The following is a 22,557-nucleotide window of genomic DNA, read 5'->3' on the forward strand; positions in this document are numbered from 1 at the left end:
AATTATATAACATCAAATTTAATCTTAAGAGCAAGATATCAGATATACCTATATACCCGATGTGACAGATGAATGCAGACAACATAACAGATTACATATATATATTTTTTTTATTATGGGCTGATCATCAACATTTCGTTTTTTGTTTTCATTGCCACCGCATGTGAGGTAGGATATTGAATTCTTTTTGCATAGTAGAAGGACATTAAACTTGTTTGTACTTGACCATTCCCCATAGTAGAGATAGACAGATAGATATAGAGATATCCATGAGATAGAGTTAAGCTGTCTATGCAGTCTAGTCTGCTTTACTCATTAATCCCTTAACTGACACTTTGTATTCAGTCATGTCTCTTTTAGGGAAGAATGATGCCATTTTGCAATGGCAAAATTAAATGTTTAAAAATCACAGATTAAAAAAGATATTACAAAGAGCCAAAGAGCCATTTATCAATGGCTCTCTCATAGGCTAACATATCTTTTTGCCAATCCACATGCCACCTCAGACTAGCAATCACCTGGCTGTAGTTTCCCCCTAAACTATTACGCCAAGCACCAAAAGCTTTTTTATTGTATAGGTGGACAGTTGCTGAGACTTCAGGATAGTCTACAATGCTACGCAATAGCTTGTCCAGATGTGCCTGCACGTCTGGGTATTTGAAGGCAACATTATGAAGTTCTTCCTTGTCCAGTGTTAGGTCTGTAAAACACAAAGAAAATAGAACATGAATGCATGTGAGGATTTCATGGCTGAAGTTGAGTTTTTGAAGTAAGGAACTTACCAAAAAGCTGTGGGGGGACACTCAGGCCATCTGCGTAGGCTATATATTTCCACCGACCACTTCTTAGCATGTACGTAGAGGTATTTACATTACAACCATGGTATTCACTCAGAACCCAGTCTGGATGCTGATTCTTGGAGAAAGAACCGGCCTTGGACAGCAGAGAAAGAAGCGAGTGACCACTGATGAACCCTGGTGCTGGAACACCGGCAAAGTCTGAAAAATAAACAAGAGCTTTTATGAAGACAGACTAAAAATGAAACCTTGTCATGCTTTGACTTTCCTCGGAGTATGCAGGAAATCAAAATCATCCATGTATGCTACGATGATTTCACCTTTTAAAAAACAATGAATGATATAATAATCTTTAATAGCTTACTTACCGAGCACAGTTGGATAGAGATCAACCAAAGACACAAGTTGGTCGACCTGAAGGCCTGATTTCAGACCAGGCCCCATGATCAAAAGCGGAACATGGGAGCTGCCTTCAAACATGGACATCTTGTAGAACTGCCGGTGCTCCATGGCTAACTCTCCGTGGTCAGCCGTAAAGATCATAACTGTGTTGTTAAGCAGGCCGGTCTCTCTCAGAGCTGAAATCACTTGGCCTGGGGAGAAAGTGGGTAAGCAAAGGGGCTGCTGGGATTCTTTCATTTTAATTCAGCTGAAATACATTATTCAAACAGGATCTGCACAATGAACAAGACAGAAAAGGTTGCAACTATGTAACTTTGATATTTTCAATGTTTAGCATCTTTAGAGCTCCCTGCTGCTAAATTACTGTAGTCTACTAACCCAGCATGGAATCTGCTTCGGCACACATGGCATAATAGAAAGCCCTGATACTTTTGACTTCCTCCTCAGTAAAATCACCACTGCAGTTTTTGGTGAAGGTGGAGTAGTAGTCAATGGGGTGCATGGACGATACAGGCAGCCATTTAGGAACATTGATGAGCTCTGAAGACACCTGTATGTATATATAAAAAAAAGACTTAAGATTTCATTTACACTTACATAAAAAAGTACACAATCAGAAATCAGGGAAATAAAAGCCATGCCTTCTCCAGCCAGTACGGTGACGTAAGGAAAGTTGATCCTCCTGCGGTGGGCCCAAGTGACTCAGTTCTATAGGGGTGAGGTAAATTGAGCCCGAGATAAAGAGCGAAGGGCTGGTGAGAGGCTGCACCTCTCTGGTGGATCCACTGTGTGGCCTTGTCTGTGTTTTCCCAGTCTTTTCTCATGATCCTGACTGTTGACTTGTTCCCAACAAGTTGCGTGACAGGCCGGCCCTCTTGCCGCAGGAGAAACGGAACATCTCGTGTCCAGGCCTCCACGCGGTTACTGCGGAAGTCGCACAAGCATACACATAGATACTGTTACGCAGGCATCGAAAAATGGGAAGTGGAAAGACAAGCATCATTCACACTTCTTCTGAAAATAGCTGCCAGCATACACAAAATGTATTTTCTTTAAATTCATCGGTAGAGCGCTAATAATTATTCTGTTTAAGTGTTTTTGTATAACTGATCAAGATCTTGGCTTCATGAACTGATAAGAAAATGTGTGTTTTTTTTTAATCTGAGATACAGGCTCCATTTTATAGACACTCTTGTCCATTTGTCCCACAGTTTCTGCCTACCTGACAGAGTGACTCCCTGAGGTGAAGTCAAGCTTGCCCATCATCTTGGTCAAATATCCATTCGCCTCAAGCAAGTCCATCCATGTCGTTGCATTAGCATTGAGGCACTTATAGTTGTTCCATGACTGAGTGAGGTGAACAAACTGACCGCTCCACATTGCTGAGAAACAGTCCGAAAAGATTCTTGATTCATATTCAATCCACTGTTTTAACACCTTAGTAAGAACATAATATGTATAGTTCAATCATTGCACTGCGTTAAGCACATAACTGACCTGCTCTTGAGGGGCAGCAGATTGGAGAGTTGGTGTATGCATTGAGGAAAGTGGTACCAAGCTCCCTCAGGTAGTTCACGTATGGCAGATGTACCACTTTGCTGCCAGGATCAAAGGTCAATCTGCCACCCTACAGAAGAGGATAGGAGGAAAACTCAAATTCAAAACCAAGGACCGATGTGAAAAATAAAAGTTTGATATCTTTTGCTACAGCCCTGTCTTCTCAAATAATGCCTTACAAAATAAATCACTTGTAATGGTTTGTGGTATATAGATGAAAATCAATTAACAGCGCCCTACTTCAAACTTACAAATGCGTCACTCATCACCATCACTATGTTGGGTCTTGATCCATTTTGGCAAGAAATGTGACCATAAAATCTGAACAGGACAACAAAGGCCAAAAGAACTAAATTCATGACAGCGTTTCACCGCATTCAAATTAAGAGTTTTCCATTCCTCAAAGAAGCGACTCCTCCAGTCTGACCAAAAGAAATGAGGAGAGACATTTCTGTTCCTGTTAACTTCATAGGTTTACTTTCGACACTGTCGTGCGACTGCAAATTCAAATCCCGGTTACGCTTTTCAAAATAAGAGTTTTCTTGTTTCGTTTCGAAATAAGCAGCCATGCAGTCTGAGGGGAATCACTGTTTTTACCCTATACTAGGTAAACACTCATCATTTACACCAACAATGATTCGAAGAATGAAAAAATATTAAGAACATTAAAGTGGTATTAAATATTAATAACCCCGCTTTTCAAAGTTGTAATGACAAAATGTGAACCCTAGAGGGCAGCATTAATCTTCTCACAAAACAAGAAAAGACAAATAGCCATGGAACAGGCCATGATCACGTCAACGTGGGCTACTTACTACACATGTACAATATTTAGCCTACTATCATGCATAATATACGCATTGTATTGTATTTTCAGGTGACTATAACACTGTTTACAATATATTTATGTAATCCAAATGTAGTAAGACGTCTTATGACAAAGCTATTAGATAAATCTATGCATGCAACAGCAATTGATGCACTGAAATATCATTCATAACCAACTTTTGTAGCTTAAATGTGACTTGTCTCTCCACTGCATCACCTGAGTGAAGCTGCACTTGGTCAATTGTCACAATGCATTATTGTTTTGCAGTCATGACTTGTTTGTTGAAAACAAGGTGGGCCCTTGCACAAGTATGTTCAACAGGTAATGCTGCAGTTAATGTGGAAACATTGATGGCCACCAGGTGGCGTTTTGAGCCTTAGAGTTGTTTTTCTGTAACACAGCACAATGAGACTTCCCAACCCCCCATACATGCACTGATCATTTTGAGACAAAAACAACCAAATTTATGAAATAAATGAACAAATTGGACGCCTTTATTTCAGGCTGCTATCCATCCTACGCCTTGAATAGCAGGGCCACAGTCTACATCCCTGCATTATAAATAGTGCACAGTAATTTCAAATGCACCACGCTGCAGACTTCATGCAAGAGTCAGCTGTTATTATTTTTTTGGCGACTTAACGCGGATCTAAAGATTGTCGTAAGTTTGGATATAGGGGGGGATATAGGGGGAGAGGGGGGAGGGGGTATGTGTATCAATGATATAACAGATACATGTGCAGACACTGAAGCCATATGCTCAGACAAGATGTAGCCCTAATAAAATAAAAGGCAGGGTGTGGTGATGTGCTATTCATTAATTGAACTATATTTACATATAATTAATTAAAATTATACTTATAGTAGGATATATTTGCATTTGTTTTTAGATACATGGGCAAACACACGCCTTAAATCATTCCCTGGAGGTTGAGAAAACTAGTTATTTAGGCGATTTTGTGCAGTTCTATGATTGTATTGTAACACTAAAACAGCAGATAACCCGTAAAAAGTCGCTCACAATACCACTGAGGTGAACATTTCTTTGTGCAGTCTTTCAGCTGTTTGACCAAACTTGTCATCTGGCTCGGTGCCACACTTCTCTGCCTTGTTCCAAAAGGCGGAAGGAGGGGGCAGCTGAGCATTGCGCATGCGCCCCAAGGTTGTTTTTCACACAGCCTGTCGCTTAAAGTGAGCGGAGCTACGGGGGTTTCCTTGTCTTTGACTGGAGACCAACTCGCAGAGAGGCAGGCGGATGATAACAGCATCCTTTGCTGTTATTCAGCCATCACACATCTCAATGAACTGCTCGCAAAGAAGCCACTGATCGTGCCTACTGCTTTTTGCAGGGCAGAGATACTGATCAGTGTCTAAAAACTGCATCTCTTTTTCACATGAGATTATTTTTTCATAGACTCCTTTTTTTTATTTCAAGGTCCCTGTAGCCTCTCTTTCCACTATGGTGCTGGGAAAGGTAAAGAGCTTCACAGTGAGCTACGACTGTCTCAATGACAGCAATGTTCCCGTCTTCTCCAGCGGGGACTGCGTCTCAGGGAGGGTGGTCATCGAAGTCACGGGAGAAATCCGTGTGAAATCTCTCAAAATCCACGCAAAAGGATTTGCAAAAGTTCGTTGGACTGAGTCGAGAAACGCTGGATCCAACACTGCCTACACGCAAAACTACACAGAAGAAGTGGAATATCTAAATCACAAAGATATTTTAATTGGACATGAGAGAGGTAAGCGTGTGTGCTTTTATAGATTTTGTATTTGTTATTTTCATGTCGCATAAGTTTTAAGGACATTGACTGTAGGATGCTCTTTGTGCTGGCTCAGGATCAGGTACACTGGAGGATGCTGGTGCCAGAAATGCTCATAATAACTTTATAATATACACAGAGAGACGTGGTACATAAGCTTCTTTCGTGATAATGTTGGTATACTGCATATGGTGACATTGGCTGGATAGAGGTCTATAGTTACTTGTTTGTGTCGAGGTGTCAGAATGAATGACAGCAGCTCAGGCAATTGTGTTTTTCACAGTATTTCAAGTGTAAGACGACCATGATATACATTTTTTTGTTGATAGGTCGACAGAGTAATGACTTGTGGTGGAGTATGGCCGGCTTTGATGGAGATGCTCATCGCCAAAACGCATTATAAAGGCTGTTTCTTTGTAGCTTTTCTTAAGTTTCCACCCATTGTTCAAAGCGGTTCAATCCTGTTCAGAAAACTAGAGCTGGTGTGGGCGGAGAAGAGCACAAATCCCCGCCCTAGCCCGCGTGTCATTGGCTGAGGTGCTCATGTGTGGGCAATGACATCATTCTCCTGCAGTGAGTGACAGAATATTCTGCAACTTTTTAATTAAGCGAGCACACGCAAAAAATACATGAATAGCCTGCTTCTTCTTTGAATGCAAAAGTCGGAATATGTAAAGCTGCACCGGGGCTGCAATGCTGATTCTTTGTGCTGTACTTATATAATTAAATATGTTAATTTGCACATGTATGTTTTGTGGAAACAAAACGCAGTTTGCAAACATAGTGGCCTATACAGGGCTTCGTTTTATTCTCATTGGTTGATTGTTTCGATTTTTGTTGGGGTGTAAATGCATGCAAGTATTCCCAATGCTGTGGGTTCAACTTGTTTTTCCACTTGTAACACATCCGCTAATGACTGGATGGAGAAATACTTTTGGCATAAAAGGCTATACAGCAGCTCAAACGTGTGTGGCAGCTGGGCTTGTTTGCTCGACTGTCAGACATTTCATCGTGTTGAAGGTAAACTGTACCTAGGCTATACCTGTCCATTTAAGACTGGATTGGGGTTTGAGTTAAAGCTTTATGCCACGTCGTTTACTTAAAATAATTGATTTTGCAATCAAAATGTGTGTGGCCATGCTTAATTGGTGTAAAGCAGTCGTGAGTTGCAGTAGAGGGAAGTCTGCAGGCTTGTAGTAGTAGTTGACTGAGGCGTCGCACAGTGAATGCGTAATGAGAGCAGAGCAGAGCGGCTGTGGGAAGCTGTTCACACCGGTTTAGGCCGGTCTCCTCCTGCTGTAGTCTGCCGTTTGACTGACAGCTCCGCACTTGTTTACCACACGGCTGCTGCTGCTGCTGTAAAGGGGGAGGGAGTGCTGAGCTGGCAGAAGCATACCCGGCTTGTCGACTTACTGGTCGACTACAGTTTCGATGTTAAGAATTAAAAAAACATTTTTTTTGTTACGAATACTTTCGACGATGCCTATTGTCTCTTTTCTCTGAAGAAAACATATTGTCTATTTTATATAAGAAATAAATGCAATCACACTTGTCCTTGTTGGTCAGACAGAGTTAATCTAGAGATTAGGATTTTATTGTTACCCCATAGAGCCATGTTGTCACCATAAGGCCTTTAGCATATATTTCCATGTTATTCATAATAATAAGACTTATCTGTTCTAAAAAAGCACAATCTTGCACCCTTAGTCTTAGTTTCTTGCACCTTTAAACTATCACCTTATTTGGTGTGCCCTAAACATTGGTCTGTTTCTCATCTCTCAATACATTAATATTTTAGACAGATATGATAGTAAAATCCCTTTATTCTCTTTTGTCTCCCCCACCCTGTGTTTTTGGTATGACTTTCAGATGCCTTCGTAGAGCATTTTTCTCAGGTATGGTATACATGTGTTTGGAATATTGTCCTCCTTGTTTTTCAGACGACGACAACTCAGAAGAAGGTCTCACCACTATCCATTCAGGAAGACATGAGTATGCATTCAGCCTCGAACTTCCACAGACGTGAGTGTCCTAATGCTACGCCACAGTCAAAAGATTACATATCAGTAACATTGTCTATATGAGCTCTTCATTTAACCATTTTCTGTCTTTCTTGTTCTTTTCTGTAGACCTCTGGCTACCTCTTTCGAAGGAAAGCATGGCAGTGTGCGCTACTGGGTGAAGGCAGAACTCCACAGACCATGGCTCCTGCCCATGAAGACCAAAAAAGAATTTACAGTCTTTGAGCACATTGACATCAACACTCCATTATTGCTGGTATGGGCTTTTTTTGAAGATGCTTTAATTTTCTTGAAATTGGCCGAGGTGTTGTGAAAATGGATAAATGAAAGTCAAACGCGTCTAGTAGAAACAAAGTAGCCATGACATTATTATTAACCCCTTTTCTTTTTCTCTGCAGTCACCACAGGCCGGCACAAAAGACAAGACACTTTGCTGTTGGTTCTGCACCTCAGGTCCTATTTCCCTAAGTGCCAAAATTGAAAGGAAGGGATACACCCCAGGTGAGAATATGTTTGTGATTAGTACTGTTTACCTTGTTGATCATCTTTTAGTAATTTACTCTGCAGATGATTGATTGGTAATTAACGTCTCCTCTTTCCCTTCCATCTCCACAGGAGAGTCGATCCAGATCTTTGCTGAGATTGAGAACTGCTCATCCCGCATGGTGGTGCCAAAGGCGGCCATCTACCAAACCCAGACCTTCTATGCCAAAGGGAAGATGAAGGAGGTCAAGCAGCTGGTGGCCAACCTGCGGGGCGAGTCTCTGTCCTCGGGCAAAACAGAGACATGGAGCGGCAAGATGCTGAAGATACCACCAGTCTCCCCCTCCATCCTGGACTGCAGCATCATCAGAGTGGAGTACTCTCTCATGGTTAGTACAGACTCTCTGTTTGTAGCAGTGTCAGGAGAGCCTTTAAAAAAGAGTTTATATCTTCAACACAGTCTAATCTAGTCATTGTTATCAGTACAGAATCAATATTTACTTGTAAGCCAGTATCTCTCCTGGTGAAGGACCCAACTGACTCAGCTCGCATTGCCAAATCTGGGCCTTGGATTGCACCAGGTGTTATCTCCACATGCTGCTAAGAGCATTAGCTCAGAATATCTTAGGTAACACCTGTCTTGAGGGTGCTTATAACCTCTTTACCTTGTGAGCAGACGGGCACCAAGCGAGGACTGTACCTTGCATAAGCGGTCGACCTCAACACATTGACCCACATAATGCTGAATGACTACACAACCTATATAACCCTGACTAGCATGGATTTAACTTGTAACTGTCAGCTAAAGTCTAGAGCCCCCATTATGACTTGCATATTCTAACCTGCTGTGGTGTCCTCATGTCTTTGCATAGGTATATGTGGACATACCTGGGGCAATTAACCTGTCCTTGAACCTGCCGCTGGTTATTGGAACCATCCCTCTCCATCCCTTCGGCTCCCGTACCTCCAGTGTCAGCAGCCAGTGCAGCATCAGCTGGCTGGGCATGGGTCTGCCTGACAGGCCTGAAGGTAGGTTGTTTCTAATGGTTATGATTCACCTTTTTATAAATAAAGTACAATTCCCTTGAATACTCACATGTGGCTTCCTCTGCAGCTCCTCCAAGCTATGCAGAGATTGTGACCGAGGAGCAGAGGCAGACCAGCCTGGATGTTCCAGCAGCCCGTGAGGAGCTGGATGGACCTCTATTCGCTTACATTCATGAGTTCCGCTTCCAGCCGCCTCCTCTGTACTCGGAGGTAAACAAAAAAACAAAAAACAAAGTGTAAATTCATTTTCGATGCAGACAAAATAACAAATTCTCTGTGATTCAGTAAGTAAACCCAACTTCTCTGTTGTCTTCCCAGATCGATCCTAACCCTGATCATGCCAGCCGCACAGAGGAACGCAGGATTGACGCCTGTCCATCCCGCTGAATGGTATTCCTGAAATTCCCCTGACTGATTCGGGGAACTCAAAGAAAACCTGTGTGCAAGGCTCGGCTTTGTTTACTTTTCTCCAGCAACAACGCTCGCGCAGCGCTGTTGACATCAAGAGAAAAGTATCCAACCAACCAACAAAAGACTCGGACAAACACTCACAGTTCAGTTGGGTTGGACAAACATGTTCCTGCCTTCCCTCAGTGAGAGAAACAGGAGTCATTAGTTTGGTGCATCACTTCTTTCCTGTGTTTGCTGACTGAGGGGCGGATACATGCAGACGAACACATATTCAGTCTGTATGAAATAACCCATGTGCAGTGTGAGCTCTGGTGACAGTATTGACACTGACAAGGAAGAATCAGCCAGGCCCAACCACGCCAAGCTCTTCTTTAACCCCTGATTCTTCTGTTTTCGTGGCACATAATGACATGGCTCCTCACACAAAGGGCGGGACTGGTCATGTCCAGACTTCAGCTGAAGCTTCTGAAGAAAATGAGATGAAGAGAGAAAAAACATGTCGCCTATATGAATGAAAGCAGTCTGCTGCATCAGTCAACAACAGAGCCAAGACTCAGTCCTCCTGCCTCGTTTGGGATTCTGTTTTGCACATTTTATTCTTTACTTGAGTTGTGTGGTTCTGTTTTAATAAGCAGAAGAAAAAAAATCACTAAACGTTTGGTTTCAGCCTTGTAATGCGCCAGACTAAGAAGACTGCAAGCTTAACTTTAGAGACTTTCATATTTGAGTTACGCTGAGAACAGGATAAGATTTTTGAAAAAAAAAAAAAAACAAGGACAAGAACAATGCACTGAATTTTCTTTAAGCTGTTTAAGAATTTCATTTCTCCTTATGACATTTCCTCAGTGACTTATAACTAGACTGGACTTTTACAACTGCAGCACATGATCTCCATCTGGAAGCTCTTTTTAGTTGTTGCCTCCTCGGCTTGGATGCAGGTGTGGCTTCCCTCCTCTTTTAGTTGAGTTCTGTTGTTTTGTTTTTGTACTTAGCTTCAATCATAGAATAGCTTTGAATCTTTTTTGTGTTGAGGTTGCTCTGGATTTGGACTAGGAGGGTTGCAGACGTGCATTTGCCACTTAAAATTGTAACTGAGCAGATACGAGTGAGTGTGTGTGTGTCTGTGTGAGTGTGTTTGTAACAGTGAGGGTGGTACGTTAGAGAGGGACTTGCCTATTTACCTGCAGCCCCTCTACTCCTAATCTCAGGGCAAGCCAGGCTTGCATAACTGCCCAAAAAGCACTGTCTCAGGTGGTCTTCTTACTTGCCAAACGGTTTGAGAAAAAAAAAAAAAGGAAAAAAATATTGTATGTTTCCTTTAAAATTGCACTGTTGGAGAAAATGAAGAGTTTTTTTTTTAACTAACAAATCGTGAGAAAAGACCAGCGGAAAAGCAAGGCAGCTTTCTGAGATTGATCACATTCCCTTTTTGTCCTGCTGCACTCGCCCTGTTCATCCAACCAACAGTTAGAATTCACCAGACCAGTGAAGCCAGAATGCTTTGAAAAAGGAATGAAATAAAAAAAAAAAAGGAGAAACAACTCTGCTCCTGTGTCTTGTAAAAGGAGCAAACCCAGCTCTAATGAAAAGCTGGGGACTTTGTTAAACCTCTGTTGAGACTGGTCAGAACAAGTAGTAGTAGGTTGACATGAGTAATACATTGGTTTTCTAACTCATTCAACACATACGACCAGCTGCAACAGAGGACTTGCATTGTCAGCATAAAAAAGAAAAGCAGCACTTTTTTTGATAAGAAAATGAAACAAAAAAAAAAACATTCAATGGTGAAGGTCTGGATATAAAAACATTTATACTAGAGGATTCTTCTTGTGTAGGACGCTAATCCGTTATTTACATTTTTTTTTAAGTTAGTGACTTTTTTTAAGTTTACATTTTAAATATAGCTGACACCAGTCTGTGTGTGTGTGTGTGTGTGTGTGTGTGTGTGTGTGTTATGTGTGTGTGTGTGTTATGTGTGTATGCACGCTCCTATCGAGATCCAGCTGCAACTAAACAAACAGCTTCTCAAATACTGCAGACTAGTAAAGTGATCTTATCTTAGTGGCCTTGACACAGAAAAGACCTGATCATGAGTCTTCATTTTTCAGTGTCTATGTTGACTCGTGTGTATGTTTTTAGACCTTTCCATGTTTTATTCAAAAGGACAAAAAGGGAAGAGGAAAAAAAAAAAAAAAAGTCCTTTTAGAAGCGAGTGTTGAAAAATGACACTCAAGACAGGCCTCTCTTTGCTGAGCTGTTTGAACTATTATTGTGTTTACTTTGTATTTCTGGGCATTGATATATTTTGCTTCCTAGTTTAACAAGTAACTATTCCTGAGCTAGTCGCCCTCACCTCTGACCCCCTCAGGCCTGGGGGGTGGCAGCTGTTGATCAGCATCGCTCCTCCCTGAGACACGTAGACGATATGTGATAATAGACAAACCGCTTCTTCTTCCACCATCTTTCTATCCTCTTCTTCTTTTTTTTGTGCTAGGTTTTTTTTTTGTTTTTTGGATCGTATCTTAGGGAAACTGAATCAAGCTACACGGCATTGAATAAGCTTACTATTTTTTTTCTTCAGGTTGGTTGATTCCATAGTCCATGTGCTTGGCCCTGATAGTAGTCCAGTGTCAAAACTAAGCTAAACTCCTGACTCTCAAAAAGGCAGGAACTGAAATGTTCACAGATAAAAGAACCTGGGCCTCAGGATCTGAAACATTTTAGAAACAAGGTGCAATATCATTCACTGAATTTTCTTTATTCTCCATTGATATGTTTGTTTTTATCTCTTTGTCTGTCAGTCATGACGATGTATAGATATTCTATGAATATGTTCTGAATGATTTAACCTTTTCTCTAGTTCTTCCTTTTGATTTGAATAAACATTTTGTTCAAAAGACCAATGGGCTATGATGCTTTACCTTGTGCATGATTACACATAATTACATAGTGCACCAAATACATTTACTGTTGCTTTGTTAATACGACAGAATTTGAACAACACACCCTGAGAAGACTTTAAATGCTGTAAGCTGTAAATGATTTATGAGAACCTGTGTACCCTGCTAGGAAACCAAACTATTTGGGTCATGACAGCTTCAGTTCAGATCATAGACTGTAAGGTTCAGATACACACAGGTTGACCACAGATTATTCTCTAAAAGTGCAATACTGCCCCTGGAGGTGGTTCAAGAACTGCACTTGTCTTGGATGGCAGAGGTTGCAATCCAGTACAGTTTCAAAGCTTTTTACTTCAAAGTCTACTTCTATTTCACCTTAATGGGCAAGTTTAAATAATTTGTTTATAATTTACACCTTACTAATATTTCCAGTTTGTTTTCAGGGTGTCATAGATGGTATCTCCCCCGCCCCCCTTTCAAAACAGGAATACCACTTATTGTCCCAAAAATGTAGCCAAACATGGCCCACAAGGCCCTGGTTTTATGTATTTATCCTGCTTGTATGTGTGTCAGAGGATTAACACAGGGATTCCTCAAGTAAGAAGAGGAAAGGCTAGAGAGAAAAGCTGCTTTCATCTTTACTCAAGTACCCTTTGACTTGAGTTATGCTACTGCTTCAGGCCTTTGTGAGCCAGACTAAAATATTATGTGTATACCTTAAAAAATGTCCTACTTGATGTTATCTTCTCATTTGGTTTTATATATGGATAAGGTCTCAAAAGCTCTTGTTCCTAAAAGTTTTGAAAGTGTTATAGCAGGAATAGTCATTTGAATCTCACTTAACATTTTTTTGAAAAACAAGACGCTACTTATTATCCAGATTGTCATTAAAAAAGCCAAAACATAACATGACTGTTAAAAAAGGAGCATGTGCAACTGAGAGCACACCTCTCGAGGAAAGTCTCTGAGACACGTTTTACGAGTTGATGGCGACAGGCCAAATGAACCGCAGTCACAGGTCACCATATAGTGAAAAAAACTCAACATGATTTATTGATCCCTGTTTAAAGATGCATGCACACGATAGGACATGGTGGCCTGCTGCAGAGCACTGATAAAGGAGACATCTATTAATAATTATTTTAAGTGTTTTTGTACTTTCTAATACACAGGGCTTAAGTATTGAACACTTATTTTTAACTTTCAACTCTTTGTTTTTTTCACTCAAGTCTTATTTTCACAAATGTGCTAACATTTGCTCAGCATTTTCATAAATATTTCCAATCCATAGATCCATCTAGCTTGATTTGTTTCAGGCTTAAGTCAATATTTACTTAAATACAACTTTAAACATTGAACTTGCAAAGTATGATGCTTTCTATCTTTAAATGGGCTTACTCTCTTCCAGTACCAGTTTGTCAACACATGACCTATTTATAATAGTTGACAATCTGCTTGTTAGCAGTCAATCAATTTGACTCGTATATGGACTTGCATATTACGTCAGCCCGGTTTTTTACTAATTGATTTTGTTTGAAAATAGGAGCATGAACTCAGTAAATTCGATCGGGCCGTGATGTGAATGAAAGCACTGTACAGCTCAGTGTGTCTGAAAGGTCAAGCTGCCACAAATGCACAAAAAAAGCACAGAAGTCATTGCTGTTACATAACTGAACCTAGCACTTCTTGAGCATCCTCTGTGATGCAGGAACTCTAGTGTGCTAGCATTTTTACCCAAAACGGGTTATTTAAACACAAAGTGATAGGTCGACGGCTTTTTAGTGAGTTTTTGCACATTATCAGTTTGAGCCAGCATCAGCGATGACTCAGCAGCTCTGTCAGCTTTGACCATGCGCTTCACTATGCCTTTGTCTCCTCCCCTTCTCCCCAAATCCCCATCGCCCCTCGGACCCTTTTGACTTTGGTGGGCCCGGTCCTTTGTGGGTGTCTGACCCCTGTGAAATGAAAAAAAAGAGGGGGAAGGGGATTATTGAGGGAGAGCATAGATTGGGGCAGCGTGCGAGCATGCATGTGTGTGTTGATTAGGGAGTGCTGACACTACACAGGCCTCAGCTGTTTCCTCTCACCAGCTAATCCCGCTACCCAGAAGCCCCCTGTTATCCAGAGGTTCTCGGCAGCCATGCTGTGACCAAGCACGTTCCGGGTGGAAGGGGGCTGGACAGAGGCCCCCCTCTCATACCCCTGTTTGCCAATGCCACATCATCACTGTGACATAATAGAAACACACACACACACACATCTCTGTGCTGAGGCTGCATCCAGTGAGCGCAAGCTTTCTCCCAAACAATGAAACATCTAACGTTACTACAGTTCTGAAAGTACAATATCCAAATGTGCCCATCACTTTCCTGGTCAAGTAGTTGCCCCATTAAAGAAGTAGTCTCTCCTCTGTAACTAATAACTTGAATAATTGACAGAATTGAGCTGCTGTTTGGTTATCATTAACAAATGTGTCTATCTATGTTACTGATTGATACTGATTTGTGTTAAACATTAATTGTTCCTATTAGGAAATTTCAACACATTTGATTCAACCTTATTTCTAAGTTTGATTTGTGGGGGTAAAAGGAAAGAAAAGCCTTACTGGGACCAGGTCACAGACTCCCTGCCAGATATATAGCACTATGGGCTATCTTTGTTATATTATCTAATTTTAATTACTTATTACAATTTTTACAAACTAATTGTCAGTTTTTGGAGTTATGCTTATTACTTAAAGTGAGTCTAGTGGTTTAACCACTTATAAATATTCATATTTGTGTTTGCATTCATCAAAAATATCTATGATGCATTTTAAATCGGATATAGGGTGTTATTAAATGTGTAGCTGTAATGAAAGAAAAGTATTTTCTCACATCATTCTTCACAGTGAAAGTCAAACATTCAACTCAAGTAATATTATAAAAACAACTTTTGAGTTGGAGTGGTACAGGTTTCCAAAAAATATCCGTCCAGGACAGTAAATAAAGTATCACCAGATACTATAGTCATAAACTTTCCCATCATCCTTTACCAACATCCCCTCACATGCTCACACACAGCAGCAGCTCTGCTTGAGCACAGACTTGCTCTGTGTTTCTCATTGGAACAAAAAGGAGATAGAGCTACAGATAGACTGAATGGAGGCGGAGGGGGGAGCCATGTTTTTTTTTCTTTCTTCTTTCAAGGGCTTTTCTTCGTGAACTTTCTCGGCAGCTGGTTCATTCCAGTTTGGAGCACTTGTGCGTGAGGGGGCTGTCAGCAGAGGCTGCTGTTTTTTGCCACTGAAAAGCCTGACTGTTTTTCGACCTTGCAGGGAACAAGTTGTTTACTGTCACTGAACACACCGCGTTGGACGGCTTAAAGACAGAATAACTTACCATAACATACAGATAAGGCTCCAACTTACCTATTTTCTGTGGTGTCATATAACCAAAGGCAAAGCATTCAGATGACCCTCCTCTTGACCTTTTGTCCCTGCCTGTCTTTGTCTACACATGTGTGCACACTGCATTTCACTGCATAAACATTTTAAATGAATGATGACAAAGTGCATCCATCGCTTATATATTTCCGGAGGGCTTGACTGAGGCCCCTCTCCAAAAGACATGATGTCAGATTCCTGCTCTGGGTCTGACCTCACCTTGCTGCTGTGAGGCTTACTTTAAAATGTATAAAACTTTGTTTTTTAAAGAACAAAGGAAAGGTCTCTGTGTTTAGCAGTAGCATGAGAACAACAGCCTTTAAAGTCAGACTGCATGTAATTTATGATGATGGTGCTAATTGAAAATCCATTTAAACGCCCTCAGTGGAGCTGTATCTGCTGCTGCAGCGCTCCATGTTTAGTGAGCAAAGGAACCTGATAGCTGGAGTGACACTGTGCTATGTTCCCATGCCAGGACTCCCATCCCTGCCATACCAGAGTCTCAGCATGATCAGCATTCCACCACACACACACACACACTCACACACACACACACACACACACACACACACACACACACACACACACACACACACACACACACACACACACACACACACACACACACACACACACACACACACCCTTACGTAGCAGTACAAGTTCAGGACCTTGCTGTTTACAGTTGGGAAAAGTCCTGCGCAGTTGCACCTCTTTGAGCAAAAGATAAAAATAGATGAAGTCCAAGAAAAGGGTCAGGTTCAAGGAAAAAGAGATAATTAAAGGTGTCATTTAAATTGTCCTGAGGAATATACTTTTAAGTACTCAACTGGGACTTCTTAATCTTTTAATGCTTGTGAAACCTAAGTTGAGTTGTGTCGTAAATCCTGCCCTAAAGAGTCTGGAAGTAAGAGAGTATAAGAGACTTTTTTTTCCAGCATTCATTATCTGCAGCTTTATGCATCCATATTGTTTCTTTCATCCCTAAAGTTTCCATATTTGAAGGCAAATCTGCTTTAATGTCTGTTGCAACGCTACATGGCGCAAGTCTAAGTTATCATCATCCTGTCAGAAGGAAATGATGCATTAGTCAATCTGCACGACACAGGCACAAGGAGAAAAAACAACGTCAGCCTGACACTACCAACACGCTCAAGATTTAACCCACAACATAAAGCTGTGGAATAACATGCAACTCAAATGACTGCATTTCCTAACTGTGGTGAGAGTGCAGGGAGCTGCTGCACTATTCTCAGAGCTGGAGGGGAGGAATGCGAGAGATATTCACCAATGACACCCTCTCCTGTTATGTCACACACGGATTTGGCTGCAGAACATAGAGGAGTGGGAGAAAGTCTGTTGTAGCCCTCGAAAAGACGCAATAAACAGTTGCAGTTAATGCCTTGTTACATGGTGAATCTATGAATGCTAGCCATTTATTGCTGTGTTTAAATATAATCTGTCTCTTTGAAAGTGAGATAGATCCCTGTTACTTTAAAGTCCCTTTCCTTGTTTGATGTAAGTGTTACATTTTCTATTTGGAGCATATAGAACATGATATCTAAATGGGAGGCTGCATGATTATGCAAGGTCAGACTGAGTGTGTTTTTTATACTCTCTCTCTCCGGTCAGTCACCTTATGTTCGGCTGCAAGGGGAGAAGAGGCCAGGCTGAGGAGTGCTGTTTCACCACTTGTCTTATTTTACCCTGTCGTTCCCCTGTGGAAGTTGCTCAGTTTCCTTTTTTAGCCATGGCTGACTCATAGCAAAGCTAACCCCCTTCCCTCTCCTCCCCTCTCCCCCTCAAAGGCCCTGCTCAGCTTTAACTCTCTCTCTGCACTTGCTCAGATTCTCCTGAGTCACAGGGAGCTAAAGAAACCCCCCCTTCCCTTCCAATTCTGCACCCCCACCCTGCTCATGCATCTCGCTCCTGAAAAACAACAGGTGCAGCGGGGCCTGCAGAGGGCGGGCTGTCTGGTTGGCAGTATGTCCAGGCCTTTCAGTCACTTCTCACTGTTATTTCACCCCTCTGCCTCCCCAACGTCCAATCTGTCACACTCGTTCCCATCCTTCACCCTATCTCTGTAAACCCTATCACCCCTCGTTCACCTGGCCCTCCAGTCTCTATCTCTGGATTTCTATCACCTCTTTCCTGCTCTTGTAATCTCCTGTTCATGGCACCCTCTTCCCTACTGGTTGCACTTTTTTGTCTCTGGTAAATTATATATAGTCCTCTTCAAACTTGCCTACACAGCATTGAGCCTATCAGAGTATGACTTTCTGTTTCAAAAATACAGTTTTTTCCTTTATTTTCCCCACAATTTGTACATCTGTCTCAACAACTTGATCATTCTTTGCAAAACTACTTCCCAGTTTCCCTCACACCTCACTCCTTATTTTGAGTTTGCTTACGAGAGAAATGTTATTTTATTTTACCCTCTGAATGTACTTGAACATTTCTGACCCCTAATCAAGATGTTTCTGATGATCATGCTTTAGCTGCCTGTATGAGAGCCGACAATGGAAAATGTGTTTAACCTAAATCAAGATTCTTTTAGTTCCCCCTACAGACTGGAGCAGACTCGACATACTGGATAGTCCTTTGTGTTGCATTTGTTTATATGTTTTTGGCTTTTATTCTTAAAGCACTAAACCATGTTTATTGTCAATATTTTTTGCAACGTATTCCGAACCTGCAGCCTTTGTCTCGTAATAGAAATGTTTTTTTTTGCGGCATATCAGCCCTGACTGGCAACTTTCTGTCTGTTGTATTGGTCTAACATTTGCCCTTTGCATTCAGCCTATATAGTTTCTAGGCCACCACTCGTGTTGTTCACACTTGAGGCTCCAAACATCACATGATCATTTCTTGTCTCTAACCTAGATCCCTATGTTGAACACCCTGTAGGTGATAGCACACTGACTCCCAGAATAGCATGGGGGCCTTATCCACACAGTTATACTGGATGAGTTGTATAGCTTAAGAGGGGGGTGTACCTGTTTACAGTTCTTTTTTTTTTTTTAAATATTAGCTGAACAGCATCTCCTGTGGTAAATACACTTCCTATTGTAAAGTCCCTCATACAAATGAACTATTCCTTTTGATTTTTTTCAGACTAAAGTAACCCAGTCACTGTTTCCAAGGGTGTGTGTTGATGGCTCGAGGTACTCTGCCTATTTTGGGTTTATATCCTTATAGCCTTTAGCACTGCTGTTGCACCATTAAGACATAAACCTTTTTCACGGTGAGGAGAACTCGTTAAAACTTCTCTTTGGCCTTGCTGAAAATAGGACGGGGACACTTGCTGTTGATTCATCTATATATGATCTGACATTAAGTTTGACCCTGCAGCAGCAGCAGCAGTGTTTCTGTAAACAGTTAAGATGAGTGACGATGCTTTCCTCTCCTCAATCAGTTGTTCTTCTTTTTCAGTTTTTATAAAAGGTGTAAAACAGGAAAACAAAAATATCCAGATTGTTTTTCGTATGTAAAATCTTCCCCAAGGCTTCTCAGTTTGTTGACTTATCCGTTATTTATCAACATCTCCAGAGTTTGCGTGGAAGTCTGCCGACCTTCAAAAGGCATCTTTCGCAAGGTGTTATGTTAAACAGTTTGAAAGCTATTAATGGAGCACAATATTAAAAACCACTCGGCCAATCCAACATTTTAGCAACATCTCAGGTGTAGCACGGCACACTGCTGACACCACTTAGATTTATCCTCCTAAACTGGTTCCCAGACATCCTGGGACTTCAGCTCATGTTCCATAAGTTTCCATCCGTCTGTCTGTCTGTCTGCCTGCCTGTCCGGTCTGATCTGGACCTGCGGGCCTTTCCCAGAGTTCTGTATTTGCTCCTTGGGTAAGACCTACATGTAAACAACATGGTCGCTCAGCCCAGCTGCTGTCCGTAAAGTTGAATCCAGCAGAATGGACAGGAATGACCAGGTGGCTATATGAGAAGCGAGGTCACATTAACACCCACAGGGGACACACACAAAAACACACACTGTCATTCTACAGCCAAGTTATGCATCCAAATTGTCCCCTGGCAACACTCTATCTTGTGTCTCAATGAACATTTAATGAAAGCCACAAAAGATATTAACCATGAAAAAGTGGGAGCTGCTGAAATGTTGTTGTGAGAGAACTCTGCGGCAACAGTGTTACACAACAAAGAAATGATCAACAAGTGAAACACTCTCACTAACACATATCTCTTCTGTACTGCTTGAGATGTATTACCAAAATATATTTTCTCTACAAAAACCTGTTTATCTGTGTCAGATTGATTGCATGAAACCAAAACTTGTATAAAAGTTTTCCTTCATTCTCTTTTTAATTAGAGATGATGTGAGGAGCTTGAGTCTTCTTTAAAGCCTGTTCATTTTGTTTTTGTTTGTACAAAAACTAAGAGGAGACAGAGTGATGTGAGCGAAGGCGTCAGCAGAGACTTTTGAAGACTGATCAAAACTTAAATCATACAATGTCATGTTTACTTTTTTTTCTTTTTCACAGACGATCCGGTGGAGTTATAGGGGATTTTCTGTCCTCGTTTTTTGTTTCTTTTTCCACCATTTCTCTTTGTCGTAGATGCCGTCTTTCAGTTTCACCTCTCCTCTCCTCTCCTTTCTGAGCGATGAATCACCACTGAGTCATGAGGGTCCTGTAATGGGCGTGGCCTGAGAGTTTCAGCTGACAGGGATCAGCCAATAGAAAGAGGGGGATGGACCACACCTTTGATAGTACCACCCCCCTCAAACATCTGACTGCACACACACACATACGCACACACACTTTCAACCTCCACGTGGTCCAGATCAGCAAGAGCGAGGCCCCTCTTTACGTTCAAAGAAGCTGTTTAAAATCTTTGCAGTGCCTTCTTTCCTTTAGTTTTTTAAACTGCATTTTTTTCAGCCACTTTTCACTTTCTTTGTTCTTCATCTTTTCTTTAGTTTGAAGTCATACCAGGCTTTAACATTTCTCCTCCAGGCTTTAAAGGCTTCTCTGAACCCTCCTATTTTCCAAGAATTCACACACTCAAGAGTCATTTTAGGACAAGAGCAGTCAGGTCTGGTCTGCACCAGTTCTCTGACTGTCCATTGAAAACTAAAAGAAAGAAAAACTAAAAGGCTTCTCTTATTTCACTGACTGAGTCAGGTTTTGGCAGCGGGTCTCTTTTCCCTCCAAATAAGCCGAGCTGCAGCAGTGAGTGCTGCACAGAGCGCCGCTGATCGTCACTGTGAGCTGAGCAGACAGAGAGGAATGTGTGACACACATCAGAGCAATCGTCTTCTGACTCTCTGTCTGCTCAACATGTGCTTGGCTCACAGCGAAGTGGATGAAGACAGTGGGAGATATGAATGGTAATGTCAAAGTAATGTGATGATGTGATGTGTTCAAACTTTCTAAGCACTTGATAGAAAACAAGCTCTTTGCATGATATTTTATTAAACGGCAGTTTCAAATATTTGATTCTGATTGGCTAATAACACAGAGTAACAGTCTGCCATCCCTTGAGAGCAGACCGCTGTTAAGAAGAACAAACCAACCATAGAGCAGATGGTTGCCAGGGACACGGCTCTAATCACAGACTGTGAAGGACTAACTGTACTCATATCAATCCGCTGAAAGAAGTCCAGTTGATTTGATGTCGGTATGTTTACTGTGAGAAAAGGAGCAAAGAGAGGTTAACAGCGGAGGAAAGCAGAGAAAATGCGCAGAAACTGTTCACTACTTTTGTCGAGAAATCCACCAAACTAAAGATGGCACAAGAAGGACAAATCATGAAACATGGGATACTGTGGTGCTTTAAAGACTGATGAATGAAAAATAAAACATCAACAGACTCCGTCAGTGATCAGACAGAAAAAGTCTCAGATTGGTTCACCCTCGCAGTGAGCTCTCGCCAGGATTTAGATGTAAAGATTTGGTTGAAATCAGATCTAATCAAAGACAACAATTTTCAACTGCTAAAATGCGATTTTAACATCAATGTGTCAGAAACACAATTTTGTTTCTAATTTTGATAACTTGTTAATTCTATTATTAAAATAGAGAAATAAATCATGACGTTTGTTAAATTTCACTTTGCAGTGTTGGACGAACTCCTGTCAACGCAAAGACTTCATTTCAGCTCATTTTATTTTTCATACAAAAAGCATTAACTTGTTGCCTCAGGGGCCTTGTGCTGTTAAAAAGAAGGTTCAGAGACTTTATAAGGGGAAAAGAAAAAAGAAGAAGACTGTGCTTTCGCAGATACTTGATCTGCACAACTCTGACTACCTCGACTGACAGACCCCTGGGTGCTGACTTAATTACTTGATACCTGACAGGTTCAGAATTTCACACAAACAAATGCACACTGAATCTTGTAAAAGAAGCAGGTTTCCCGGTGAAATGTGGTCCAAAGACAACATGAACACATTAAAATAGTCTTTTTTTTTTCAGTTTTAAAGTATTTTCAATGGAAAGTACTCATTGAGTTATCTGGCTTCAACATCAGTGTAAATGTTCTTAATGTGAGTAAAAACAGCTTAGCCCATTTTAGAAAGGTCACTGAGTTAGCCACCACTATGGATGCAGCTCCCACTGTAGATTTCAACAGACTATTTGCTTAACGGAATAAATAAATAATGTATAGTGAGCAGGTTGTTATTGTGCAGATTGATACCCCTCTCACTGTACATTATCCCTTACTGACATTCAAAAAATCAGTTTGATTTAAGACTTTCAAAGCAACTATGACACCTATTATCTCGTTGTTGATCTTGTCCTGGGCACATGTGGTATCCTCTAATGAAAAATCTCATCCTACCCCCTTATCACTTCAAAAGTCCATTTTTTTCTGCTTTTGTGAATCAAATAAATGCATCAGTATCGATTTGAGCCTGTTCAGGCAGTAATAAAAACTTTATGTTATGTTAAA

General features: G+C 41.2%; 2 protein-coding genes across 2 annotated transcripts; one reads left to right on the forward strand and one right to left on the reverse strand.

Moving 5' to 3' along the window:
* Positions 1-91: 91 nt before the first annotated feature.
* Positions 92-3,253, reverse strand: arsk (arylsulfatase family, member K). Its single transcript, XM_020652372.3, has 8 exons — positions 3,008-3,253; positions 2,697-2,826; positions 2,422-2,581; positions 1,841-2,123; positions 1,578-1,749; positions 1,166-1,390; positions 783-998; positions 92-700 (listed from the first exon to the last, which is right to left on the reverse strand). Exons 1-8 carry the CDS (start codon positions 3,113-3,115, stop codon positions 426-428), a joined length of 1,569 nt encoding a protein of 522 aa, XP_020508028.1. The 5' UTR covers positions 3,116-3,253; the 3' UTR covers positions 92-425.
* A 1,539-nt stretch (positions 3,254-4,792) lies between these two features.
* Positions 4,793-12,210, forward strand: arrdc3a (arrestin domain containing 3a). Its single transcript, XM_020652376.3, has 8 exons — positions 4,793-5,324; positions 7,286-7,367; positions 7,475-7,622; positions 7,765-7,867; positions 7,982-8,238; positions 8,722-8,878; positions 8,964-9,106; positions 9,215-12,210. Exons 1-8 carry the CDS (start codon positions 5,045-5,047, stop codon positions 9,281-9,283), a joined length of 1,239 nt encoding a protein of 412 aa, XP_020508032.1. The 5' UTR covers positions 4,793-5,044; the 3' UTR covers positions 9,284-12,210.
* Positions 12,211-22,557: the final 10,347 nt, after the last annotated feature.

The sequence above is a fragment of the Labrus bergylta genome, chromosome 2 (genome assembly GCF_963930695.1).
Source record: "Labrus bergylta chromosome 2, fLabBer1.1, whole genome shotgun sequence".
Lineage (NCBI taxonomy): Eukaryota > Metazoa > Chordata > Actinopteri > Labriformes > Labridae > Labrus > Labrus bergylta.

Bases quoted from the DNA above. Each gene is read 5' to 3' on its own strand.
- arsk (XM_020652372.3), bottom strand. From the start codon at position 3,115: ATGAATTTAGTTCTTTTGGCCTTTGTTGTCCTGTTCAGATTTTATGGT. The intron at 1,391-1,577 runs GTTAGTAGACTA...CTTTCTCCCCAG, and splicing joins CGAAGCAGATTCCATGCTGG to GCCAAGTGATTTCAGCTCTG. The intron at 701-782 runs GTAAGTTCCTTA...TGTGTTTTACAG, and splicing joins TGTCCCCCCACAGCTTTTTG to ACCTAACACTGGACAAGGAA.
- arrdc3a (XM_020652376.3), top strand. From the start codon at position 5,045: ATGGTGCTGGGAAAGGTAAAGAGCTTCACAGTGAGCTACGACTGTCTC. The intron at 7,868-7,981 runs GTGAGAATATGT...CCATCTCCACAG, and splicing joins AAGGAAGGGATACACCCCAG to GAGAGTCGATCCAGATCTTT. The intron at 9,107-9,214 runs GTAAACAAAAAA...TTGTCTTCCCAG, and splicing joins CGCCTCCTCTGTACTCGGAG to ATCGATCCTAACCCTGATCA.